Raw genomic sequence first — 12,737 nt, forward strand, 5'->3', positions numbered from 1 at the left:
GTCAGTTCAAGGTATGAGGATGACCTAAAAGTACATTTTGTTTGTCGTTCCGTCACGTTTCTGTTTTGGATACGTTTAGAGCCTTATGTCAGGGGTCAGCTCTTCCACATTGTGTGTCATGTTCACAAGCTTTAGACAAATGGCGTCCCACGGAACAATTGTGTGTTGTTGTCTTTTGTTTGTTTTACATATAATTGTACCGCTGATGGCGAGTCATTTCTATGATAATTCACGTGTTTCATTTGTCATTAGCATTACAAATGAGTGCAAAAACTGATTAACTGGTGCAAACGCAACATGTTCAGCCCCAATGCATGCACTTCAGACCTCAGATCAGCCCCAATGCATGCACTTCAGACCTCAGATCAGTCCCAATGCATGCACTTCAGACCTCAGATCAGTCCCAATGCATGCCCTTCAGACCCCAGATCAGCCACAATGCATGCACTTCAGACCTCAGATCAGCCACAATGCATGCACTTCAGACCTCAGATCATCCCACAATGCATGCGCTTCAGACCTCAGATCAGCCACAATGCATGCACTTCAGACCACAGATCAGCCCCAATGCATGCACTTCAGACCTCAGATCATCCCCCAATGCATGCACTTCAGACCTCAGATCATTCCCCAATGCATGCACTTCAGATTATGCCCAAGCATGCACTTTAGACCTCAGATCAGCTCCAATGCATGCGCTTCAGGCCTCAGATCATCCCCCAATGCATGCACTTCAGCTCAGCTCCAAATGCATGCACTTTAGACCTCAGATCATCCCCCAATGCATGCACTTCAGCTAAGCTCCAATGCATGCACTTCAGACCGCAGCTCAGCCCCAATGCATGCACTTCAGCTCAGCTCCAATGCATGCACTTCAGACCACAGATCAGCCCCAATTCATGCACTTCAGATCAGCTCCAATGCATGCACTTCAGACCTCAGATCATCCCCCAATGCATGCACTTCAGATCAGCCCCAATACATGAACTTCAGATTATGCCCAAGCATGCACTTTAGACCTCAGATCAGCCCCAATGCATGCACTTTAGACCTCAGGTGAGCTCTTCTCTCATACTCTGCACTCTCCCATTATCTGCATGTTTCTTTGTCCATGATCATGAAGTAAAACTGATTTACTCCTTGTGCTGTTTCTCCTTCTACCAGTCCAAGCTCTGCTGTACAGGGACTGCAAGAGGCTGAGGCCTGGACAAATCCGGGTTCTTACACTGATTGCATCTACTTATGAATACAGAGCCGTGTCTCTTTTATATCTGCCCGGAGTTTAGATTTAATATCTTCCTTTCATTTACGCAGTGCAGCACTGGATAGCATAATGAAATGGCTCAGGAATAGCTGTGACTGCAGACGGCTGGTAAAAGCTCTGACTGATGGAATGTATTTATTTTATTATTGACAACACGTGTGCTCAGCCCATCCTTTGACTGTAGGAGGTAAGGGAGATAATCTCCCCAAATCTGTTGTCTCCTTAGATGAGGGTGTCAGTAATGTATTCCTATGCATGTTCCTGTCTCACCATTAGCAGCATTGCTGGGCTGTGTTAAGGTCCCCACACACCTTACGATAATCGTACGATAATGGCGGGAAATCCAGCGATCGTACGATTATCGTAAGGTGTGTGGAAGCCGTGCGACCTCTACTACTGTAAGGTCGCACGACTTTTAACTTACGGACATGTTCGAAAACCCGCCGAGCATCGTACGACGTTCGGCGGGTGTGTAGCATGTTCATACGATAAAAGCCGGACGGGCCGGTGTGCGCAAGCGCACACTGCCCGTTCGGCATTGCGGTCATCGGAAGCCCGCCCCTCAGGGGGCGTGGCTTGCGATCATCGCAAGTACGATCTGCCTATGCAAGATAGGCAGATCGTACATTTTTTTAAGTACTTTACAACCACCGCAAGACAAAAGTCCTGCGATGGTTATAAGGTGTGTGCCCAGCCTTAGCCATCCATGAAAGCAGCAAGAGTGGTGAAGTGATACGATGTATTGTGTAAACATTAAGTTTTGTCACTTTGTTGCCGATTTGTCTGTTTCCCGATTTCCTCTTTTTTTCCTTCATTCCTCTTTCTCGCTCTCTTTTTTTGTCTTTCCTATTTCCCAATCTCATGTCCTGATCTATCTTCTCAGCTCCCTCACTCTTCTGTCTCTCTCGCTCTCCCTGAACTCCAATATTTTCTATCTACTATGTAATCGTTTTTTCTCCCATTTCCTCTATTTTATGTCTTCCCTCTGTTCATTCTTCCTTCTGTTTCTCTGCCTCTGTTCCTTCTCTCTGCCAGCAAAGGTGGGTCTCTGCCCGTCTGGCGTGGTTACAGCAGACACCGGTAATCTCCCTGTTTTGTGGTCATCGAGCTGTAAAAATGAATCACCGCTTTCCATGAAGGATGAAAACATTTCTTGTCTGGCGCTTTATGACATGCTGCCATCTCTAACAGACTGTCACGTCCAGCTGCTTTTTTTGCTATATCACCCAGGCGGTGAGCGAATGGCAGGAGGCCACCCATTTACAGCTTTCATCTTCACCGCTCATAAGCGGACTGCTGCGAGATTTTTAGTAGGTGAGAAATTGCCCATAAAATTCCTCTGCCATCCAGCCGCTGCAGAGAAATGCGCCGGCTGGGCTCTGACTTCAGGCCTTGGCACAGACAGGGCTGTGTCTAGATTGGGTTATACACCCGAGAGGAACTGGGATTGGCTGTCAGAATTTAGGATGATGTCACCTGATTTACCTCCAGCTGCAGGGCTCTGTGTAGTATTTCTATGCCTGGCTCCGTTTTTGGGTGTTTTTCACTCATATATATATAGACACTATATTGGTAGTATATCTGTCTTCAGACTTGCCTGCACTTTATCACTGATTGCTGATCTGAAGGTGAAGCAAAAGAAAATAGAGCTGCAGCTAACGATTATTTTCAAAATCGATTAGTTAGCCGATTATTAAGTTCGATTAATCGGATAAAAAATAAAATACATTTTAAAAAATGGCTCCAGTGATGGGACTACTAGTTTGTATTGAGATTGTAGTCCATAACAGGAGCGAGCCTGGAGCGGTGGAAGTAAAAAAGAAAAAAAAACTGTGGTGTGCAATATAGTGAAATGAAAAGCGTAAAATTATACAGCAATGAATGCAGAATGGCAGCGGCTATAGAAGACTACAAATCCCAGCAATAGTACATTATAGCTGGCGGTATTCTGCATTGCACTGTACTATTGCTGGGTGTTGTAGTCCTCTATAGCTAGTGGTATTCGGCATTGCACCACTGTATAATGTACTATTGCTGGGATTTGTTGTACTCCTCTATAGCTGGTGGTATTCCGCATTGCGCTGTATAATGTATTATTCCTTGATTTGTAGTCCCCTATACACCGCAATGGATGCGGGCGGGTCTGGCAGTGGCGAGCGCGAAGCCATGAACAGGGCCAACCAATCGGAGTCGATTAATCGATGATTGAAAAAGTTGACAACTTTTTCAATAATCGATTATAATCGATTATGTCGATTAGTTGTTGCAGCCCTAAAAGAAAACAATATGTCAAACCAGCAATGGGAGCGGACTTTATGTACCTCCCTGCTACCTGATATCCCTGAATCTCTTCCTGCATCCAGGCTCCCTCCAGACAGGAAGTAAAGCCCTGATGAATAAGGAAACTGTGTGCCCCTAAAACGTTGTCATAAGAACATTTAATAACAAAATATTTCTGAACTGTTAAAACCTTCTAGTGCTCTCTTCTTTTTAACATGAAGACTTCACTCCAGGGATCCACTGTATGATCAGTGTATGTTAGAGAGCTGCCTGTCTGTAGAAAAGGCCCCTGATGCCCATTACCATCGTCCCACTACCTTGTTTCTTCAATAAACCTCAAGAGGCAATTACTGTCTAGAATAAAAAGAACACTTGGATGCGCTTGAAACATGCTTTACAGCGCGGCAACCTTGGCACTCCAGCCTTGGTGAAACTAAAAATCCCATCATGCCTCTGGGAGTCATGCCTGTGGCTGCTAGGGTCTTGCAATGACTCGTGGGACTTGTAGTTTCACAACACGTCACATGCCAAGGTTGCCTACCCCGATCTACTGTGTCAACTGACTGTATACTATATCTCTGTGTGCCCCATCGGGTTTTGCTTTGTATTGGTTACCTTCATTTACTGAACCTGAAGTTAGAACTAAAGCGAAAACTTTTTTTTGATAGATTTGCATTGTATCTGCACTGCTAACACATGCACTGCCCGGACAGAGTTCCTCGTATACTGTGTTTGTGTTGTCAGACAAATGTAATTACATACACTATATTACCAAAAGTATTGGGACGCCTTTACACGCACATGAGCTTTAATGACATCCCAGTCTTAGTCCGTAGGGGTCAGTATTGGGTTGGCTCCGCCCTTTGCCGCTATAACAGCTCCGCCTCTTCTGGGGAGGCGTCCACAAGGTTTAGAGAACGTGGCCCATGTGAAGGGCTATGGAATGTAAGTCAGAGATCATCATTATTATTTGTATAGAATGTATGGGTGTCTGAATCGTGTTGGGTTGCGACAATCTAGAATGATTTCCATGGAGTGGATTGTTTGTTTTGTAAGATGTGAGAGGGTGTGAAAGGCAGACAGGAAGAGAAAACATTTCTGCTCCTTTACATCATAAGGAAATTGTTTTAAACGGTCCTCTCTGAATTGAATTTCCTCTTGTGCAATATTGTCCTGATGTCAAGTTCCTGCTGATGTCACTTGTTCGTTGATGGTGTACAGAGGAGAGAGGCTGAAAGGACGCTAGTTTGTGTCCTCCCGTTACCCTAAGGAGAACTATGGGGAAAAGACTGACCACATAGTTCTCCTTTAATAATTATACAGCTTATGTGCTTTGCTGATGCAACACGTTCACTTTATAATGGTCCTCCCCATCAGCCTATACTGACCTCCCTTCTGCATCCCCCATTACTCAGTTGCCAACAGCAAAGAAACTTTCTGGGTACAATAGGAGTCGCCATATTCCTAGCTTTTTCAGGGTTACGGACTCCCCATGTGATAGCACTGATTGGCCAGGCTACGTCACATGGAGTGAGTCACATGCTCCTCCATGCCTGGAAGTAGCAGGTATTTCCTTTGGCTCCTGCTAGTGAATGGAGTGGTGGGGGAGGAAGACATAAGGGAAGTGTATGTTGTGTGTGGTGGGGATTAAAGCAAAGCTGTTTCATTTCCCTAAACGGACAAAGCACAAGTTTGTTTGAAGCGTATCTAAACCTAAAGAACAAACATTTTAAACATGGCAACTTACAGCTTACTCATCCATAGACGTGGCGGCTGCATTACTTGTCGTCTTTCAGGCTTTTTTTCCTTTTATTTTCACCAGTAACACACTTCCTGTCCCTGGGTGGCTACACTCACTCCACAACTGTATCTATAGAGGGAGCCATCCAGGCCGGACTTCAAACATGTCTTGCACTTGTTCATCTGCATTACATGGAGGCTACAATAACATTGTTTTTGCTTCCACTTCTTCGAGTATTCTCTGTACTTACCAAAAATGTTAAAAGAAAATGAATGCCGCCACCATATCCAAGGACCGGTAAGCTGAAGTGTGTCACATTTCTGTTCTTGAGCTGAGTTATGCTTTACACTTCCTATGGTTACTGACTGACTATATAGTGTATAGACACAGTGAGCGAGTATGATCCGGGTGATCAGTAGATCCTCTACATTCAGATCCTCACATGTTGTGAGTCACAGGCTGTGTCTCTGCAGTGCGTCCCCTGGGAACTTTCCTCCAGATACCTCTCATGACTCTAAATACATTTATCTTTTATTGTCTGTTTCCATTACCTCTGACATTACCATTGGACAATAAACGCCGGCACAGCTGTGAGCAGGTGACTTTACGCTTCGTTTAACGGTAATGTATTCTACATTTGCCTGTATTGTCCTAGTGTTATACTGAGGGGTTATGTTCTGAAACGCTGCTTCTTTATGCCTGTTTAAAGAACTGGGAACAATCCTGTGTTTAAGCTGAACTCCGGGGATCAGCAGATATTGTCCTCATACATGAGTCATGGGTATTCTTCTCGGTGATCTTTGTGTATCTCTTCCAGACCTGTGCAGTTATCCTGTGTGAGACTTGGAGATTCCTGTAATAAAGATCTGTCCCTACTGCTCTTTCACCTTGTGCGGGGTGACTGGTCTTGTCTCTGCCCCCTCCGGTAATACAGACCGGTCACTGCAGCTCTCTCCTTGTGCAGTGTGACTGGTCTTGTCACACACCAATCACTGCAGCTCTCTCCTTGTGCAGGGTGATTGGTCTGGTCTCCGCCCCCTCCTGTAATACAGACCAGTCACTGCAGCTCTCTCCTTGTGCAGCGTGATTAGTCTTGTCTCCGCCCCCCTCCTGTAATACAGACCGGTCACTGCAGCTCTCTCCTTGTGCAGCGTGATTAGTCTTGTCTCCGCCCCCCTCCTGTAATAAAGACCGGTCACTGCAGCTCTCTCCTTGTACAGGGTGACTGGTCTTGTGCCCACCCCCTCCTTTAGTAAATTAAGCCTGATGGGTCCCTTCCACAGCTCAGCTCCCTGCATACACCATGTACAGCCCAGTGATGATGCCAATGAAAGGCTCTTACCTATATGGTTAGCTAAATCCAGGTGGTGACTTTTGTTTGGCCAGGCAGTGTACTTACACATTACATCGGATGGGATAGTTATTATGATTGCATCAGTCTATAAGTACTGTATGTGACATTAACATGTAGCCACTTTAATTGTTACAATGGGAAACCGAGGCCTGTTTGTTTGTTGGAACATCTCTCTTGTATCTTCATCTGAACTGGTATGATAGGTTCTTGGTTTATATCATGGGAGGAGGTCAGACGGGGTCTTGTGTACTGGAGTGTTTTATCGGAAAACTTGACTTTTGAGAATCATCAGATTTCCAGAAATGTTCAACAAGAAATCAGAATTCCTGATAATAATGACGTAGGTCTGGCACGTTGTGTCTGCACCCCTTTAGCTGCACGCGGTGTTGGGTATAGGTGGAGCGTGGGCAGCACTTCGATGTGTTTAGTTGTTCAGCCTCCATTCTTTGTATGTTGGCTCAGAGCTTTCATGGTGATTTGCAATGACTTTCCTTCCGTCTTTTATAGGAGGAAGTCGTATCTTGGCCATAAAAACAGGTCGCCATTAATGGACATTATTTCACTCTGGGTCTGTTTTTTATGAAAAGAGAATTCAGAATAGAAAATATTAATCAACTTACATTAAACTACATGGTTGGATGTGAGGGGGCAGCAAAGTCTATTTTTCCCCCCTCAGCTTTGTATAGAGTGGGGAAGGGTTGCAGCAACTGTCTGGGTCCCTTTCGGGGAGATTTTTCCTCCCTTCCTGTTCTGGTGACTCATTCTAAGAGTTTTCTCCTAAAGACAAAATGGAACAGGGGGTGCATAAAGTAGCAGCATCTGATGCCCATGTGCTCAGGTCCTCCAATGTCCTTGTCCCATATCATTCTTTGTGCCCTTCACCTGATACTAATTTGGAAATATTATCTGATGTGAGGCATATAAGGGGTGAGTGTGGAATCCACTTAGAAAATGCCTTCATCTGTATCCAGCCAGTGTACCCACACAGCATACATCAGCATGTCCACATTCTCGCCTCCCAGTCCTCACTCTCCTGCATTGTGACAAACAATGATTATCCCGGGACCAGCATGACTATCCCTGGAGGAAAGAAGTGCTTCTGGGTAACTGAAGTTATATGAGGACACTTGTAAGCTGTAATATTGCTTAAAGGAGAACTATGGGGTCAGTGTTTTTCCCCATAGTTCTCCTTAGGGTAACGGGAGGACACAAACTAGCGTCCTCCCGTCACCCTAAGCTCAGTATACCGCGAGCTACAGCTCCCTATATACTGAGACGCTGCAGCCGGAGCGGATCACGACTTGACGGGATCCGCCCAGCTGCGTGAGTGACAGCTGGCTCTGCCTATCTAGAGGCAGAGCCAGCTGTACCCGCCCCCCTCCCCCGTCCGTTCCTCCAGTCAGCGCTGGAGGATCGGAGCGGGGAATCCAGACCCTCCCCTGTCACGGCAGAGAGCTATGACAGGATCGAGAGGTGAGCGAACGCCGGTATGTGTTCGCTCACCTCCCGATCTACTGAGCCGACCTGTGACAGTCTCATTGTCACAGGTCGGCTAGAACTATGAGGTGAGTGAAAAGCCCCTCCCCCTCCTCATAGTTCTCCTTTTAATGTATGGAGGAAGTGACACACTGACAGAAGCTCGGTTATCACATAAAACCTCTTCGGGGGTGTAAAGTAATTGTTTTCTTGCACTTTTACTCTAATTTTATTAGGTTTATATACAAATTCCATGTTTCCTCTTGTCTGTCTGAGTGCTGCTACGGTTTTTTTTCCATTGCTGTGCTAGTTTCTGATGATACACCTTTGGTATGAAGATGTTTTCTCAGGGGAGAGACTGGAGGAGATAAAGATAAACTAAATAAGTCATTCAAAATTCGACATGAGGACGAGCCAATATCATCTCCAATGCACCACATCCCTGATTTTTAAAGCGGGACAATCCGAGTAGAATAATGGGACTTTTCAGGTGCTACCTCAATGGACTAACACAGGCACATTTCTTGTTGTGTATAAAGATTACTCGGATCGGTGGGGTCAGGAGGGGGGTATGTCGGGATTATGTAGGGGACTATATTGGACACAACCAGAAGTACCCGATTTTTTTTAATGTACTTTGTACAAAAGAAATGTGTGTGTGGGAATCCATTGAGGTCGCACCTGAAAAGTAAAATTTTTCTACTCGGGTTGTCTTGTTACAAATAAGTAATTATGGTGAAAAATAAACAGCTAATCAAGCGTGAATTCTCACGGCGGCGCGTAAGCCGCTGCTTTCTTTCATTGATGTATAGACTTCGAGGGGAGGTTTATTTGCCACTCTGATGTAACATAGAGACGTACAGAAAAGTTAGGGTGAGATTTTCCAACTTGTGTCCATCATCTGTCAGCAGTTTTCCGATGAATCCTTACTCATGTCATCCGTGGTGAGAGCGCCCCACGCCTAGCAGTAGAGTCCAACACTGTTGGAACCGATAATATCGACATCTATGATACAGCTGTGATGCAAAGATGTTCCTTGATATCTTGAACTGAATCAGCACGTGTCTGTTTGTTACGCAAATGAAGACCATCAAAGGGTTCCTGGGCTGGACACTGAGGAATGAAGATCTGCCAGGACGGTCATGTCCTGGGGCAAGCCCGACCCCCTGCTGGTATTTAATGCCCACACCTGTGTCAGCAAGGCATATATGCTGGGATGGGGGCAGGGGCATATGATGGAACCTTCTTCCTGTGTGACACTAACCTAGCTCAACCGCAAGACCTTTGGACAAGACAAGTCTTTCTGAGCTCTGCAATCAAGAAAGTGATTCGCTGAGACCCTGCTGGAGAGGCGTGTCCTGAGAACAGAGAACAACCCCATGGCATGTGTGAATGAGAGAGAGAATGGTGTAGCTAGCTGTAGGATCCTTAACCTCAATTCCTATCCCTCCAAATGCCCCCTTCCCGATTCCCTTAATTGTAATTAGAATGTATGTGTATCCCTATTTGTAAATAAACCCCCCAACACTTATTCAAGATTCAGTTGTTCATCAGTAATTTAAGGCACCCCCAAATCAGAGCACATTCCACAAACAAAATCACAAGAATGAAAAGCGCCACTACTGTAGAAACCCACTCACGTTACTGATGTCGGCATATGGCGTGTCAGCTCGTCTAGAGATGCCGGAGAGCAGTCTGAGCAAGCTGTCAGGGGTGATCGTTTGAACGCCGCGGTCTCAGCTGGCCAGGCTGAGCCGCAGCTGTGTGGATATACGGCGATGTCAAATGCCGGACTGTTCGGGGACCCACAGAGAGCGTGTCTCGAGGGTGTCAAAAAAACGAAGGGGATGGAAGGAGATGGACAGGGGCAATGTCAAGTGCCGGCAGCTATGCGTTTCGAGGCTCTGCCTTTTTGTCAAGCCTAAGTGAGGAATGCAATGGAATCCACAAACACCTTTCCAAATCTTCTTGAGTAACAATGCTGATTGTTTGTTGGTGCCTGAGATATAACCTAATGATCAGTAAATTTCATTGGCTAAAATCTGAGGCTCGCACAGATGAGACAATGCTTTACATTGAAGGTGGTAGGGTCAGTTACAATTATTATTACAGTGGGGCAAAAAAGTATTTAGTCAGCCCCCAATTGTGCAAGTTCTCCCACTTAAAAAGATGAGAGGCCTGTAATTGGCATCATAGGTAGACCTCAACTATGAGAGACAAAATGAGAAAACAAATCCAGACAAAACTGACTAAATACTTTTTTGCCCCACTGTATATAGGATTTATAGAGCGCCAACAGTTTGCACAGCGCTTTACAAAATTGAGGGAGACAATACAATTTCAGTACAATAGGGCTTAGAGGGCCATGCTCGTGATAGCTTAAAATCTAGTAGGAGGGGCAAGTGATACAAAAGTAATCATTGTGTGGGATGATTTAATAAAAGAACTGAAAGTACTGTTATATCGAGGTGGAATAGACTTCCCTGAAGAGATGAGTTTTGAGGGATGGCCTAAAGGCGGACAGAGTGGGAGATAAGTGGACAGATCGGGGTAGGGAGTTCCAGAGAATGGGAGACACTCTGGAAAAGTCCTGGAGGCGAGCATGGGAGGAGGTGACGAGAGCTGGAGGTCTTGGGAGGAGTGAAGGGGGCGGTTTGGGTGATGTAGGTTGGGGCGGATTTGTAGATGGCTTTTTAGGTCATTATTACAATGAGAGATATAGCAGGTATACCATATTTTGGGGGTGCTGTAGGTCTTCTAACCGGCCCCCTACGTCACCACTGTTTCCTACTGAGACATAGGAGCCAGTGAGAGGAACCAGTGTGCCCAGCAGCAAAGACACCCCCTTACCCAGAAGTGTCAGGTAGCAGCGTCGCTCAGAGCTCTTCAAGAGAGCGGAGATGTAACACACCACCTACCGGAAAGGTAGATTCAAACCATCTTCATTTGTAGGGGGGCTCTCTTTGAACTTTTTAAAATATAGTGACGGAGTTGCTTTAAGAAATAAGCCGCGCTCTAAGGAATAAGCCGCGCTCTATGACGAGGTAAACGGGAAGTGGTAAAGATGGATACCTGGTTTACACAACACAGAAATACAATGCCAGGCAGTGCCAGTCTGAGGTCAGATTGCCAACTGATAGCATACCGTATATACTGGAGTATAAGCCGAGATTTTCAGCCCATTTTTTTGGCTGAAAAGTGCCCCCCTCGGCTTATACTCGAGTCAGCGCCAGCGCGTCTTCTATGGAAGAGAGTAGAACAAAAAGAAAAAAGGCAACTTGTTTATATAGCTGAGCACCTTTGTCACGGCATTTATCAGCAAATAGTCACTCAGAGGTGGAGTTTCCTGTCTAATGGCATCGCAGATACTAAACATTTTGTCCATTTCATGTTCATAATACATTCTGGTGAAATCTGCATTTATTTATAATTATTTTTTCTCCATTTGTCCACAGAAAACGTCCACGTTGATGAGCCGACGTTTGTCCCACACCATCAGCTGTTTCTTCAGATCTTCCATCAGACTGGTGAGATGCTTCTGTCATCCGTATTTCTCATATAAAGAAGTCATTCGGTATATTCAGTGTAGGAAGTGATTGTGGAAAAACCAGTTCCAGGCAAGAAGTCCAATGAAGTCATTGGATAGCAAAAGCAGAAAATATGGAAATCTTCCAATAACGGCGCGAGATTTATTGACATTTCTTTGGTACTGAAATAGGTTAATGAATTCCATGCTGACTGACGTAGATTATTATGATTCATGAGACTGAACACTATAAGCACCAGTTAGATGAGCAGTCTTATTACAAGGGAAACTATAATTACTGTTTGGGTCGTTTTACTTAAAGGAGAACTATGAGGTGAGTGATTTTCACTCACCTCATAGTTCTAGCCGACCTGTGACAATGAGACTTTCACAGGTCGGCTCAGTAGATCGGGAGGTGAGGGAACACATACCGGCGTTCGCTCACCGCTCGATCCTGTCACGGCTCTCTGCTGTGATAGGGGAGGGGCTGGATTCCCCCCTCCCCGCTCCGATCTGCCAGCGCTGACTGGCGGAACGGACGGGGGAGGGGGCGGGTACAGCTGGCTCTGCCTCTAGATAGGCAGAGCCAGCTGTCACTCACGCAGCTGGGCGGATCCCGACGTCCATGTCGGGATCCGCTCTGGCTGCGGCGTCTCAGTATACTGAGCTTAGGGTGACGGGAGGGCGCTAGTTTGTGTCCTCCCGTTACCCTAAGGAGAACTATGGGGAAAAGCCCTGACCCCATAGTTCTCCTTTAAGACAGAAAGTATGCTCAGTTATTTGAGATGCACTATATTGCCAAAAGTATTGGGACGCCTTTACACGCAAATGAACTTTAATGGCATCCCAGTCTTAGTCCGTAGGGTTCAGTGTTGGGTTGGCTCCGCCCTTTGCCACTATAACAGCTTCAACTCTTCTGGGAAGGCGTCCACAAGGTTTAGGAGTGTGTCTATGGGGATGTTCGACCATTTGTGAGGTCAGGTACTGATGTTGGGGGAGGGGCTCGCAGTCTCCGCTCTAATTCATCCCAAAGGTGTTCTATGGGGTTGAGGTCAGGACTCTGTGCGGCCAGTCACGTTCCTCCACCCCAAACTCC

At 45.9% G+C, this 12,737-nt stretch overlaps 1 protein-coding gene across 1 annotated transcript in view; it reads left to right on the forward strand.

The window, feature by feature from the left end:
* Positions 1 to 12,737, forward strand: part of LOC108790835 (CMP-N-acetylneuraminate-beta-galactosamide-alpha-2,3-sialyltransferase 4-like) — a 128,358-nt gene that overhangs the window by 67,049 nt on the left and 48,572 nt on the right. The window contains exon 3 of the mRNA XM_018561188.1: positions 11,571 to 11,642. Coding sequence (XP_018416690.1) covers positions 11,586 to 11,642 — 57 coding nt within the window. The 5' untranslated portion in view covers positions 11,571 to 11,585. The remainder of the gene's footprint in view (positions 1 to 11,570; positions 11,643 to 12,737) is intronic.

This window comes from Nanorana parkeri, unplaced genomic scaffold, assembly GCF_000935625.1.
Source record: "Nanorana parkeri isolate BGI_ZX_2015 unplaced genomic scaffold, ASM93562v1 scaffold506, whole genome shotgun sequence".
NCBI lineage: Eukaryota > Metazoa > Chordata > Amphibia > Anura > Dicroglossidae > Nanorana > Nanorana parkeri.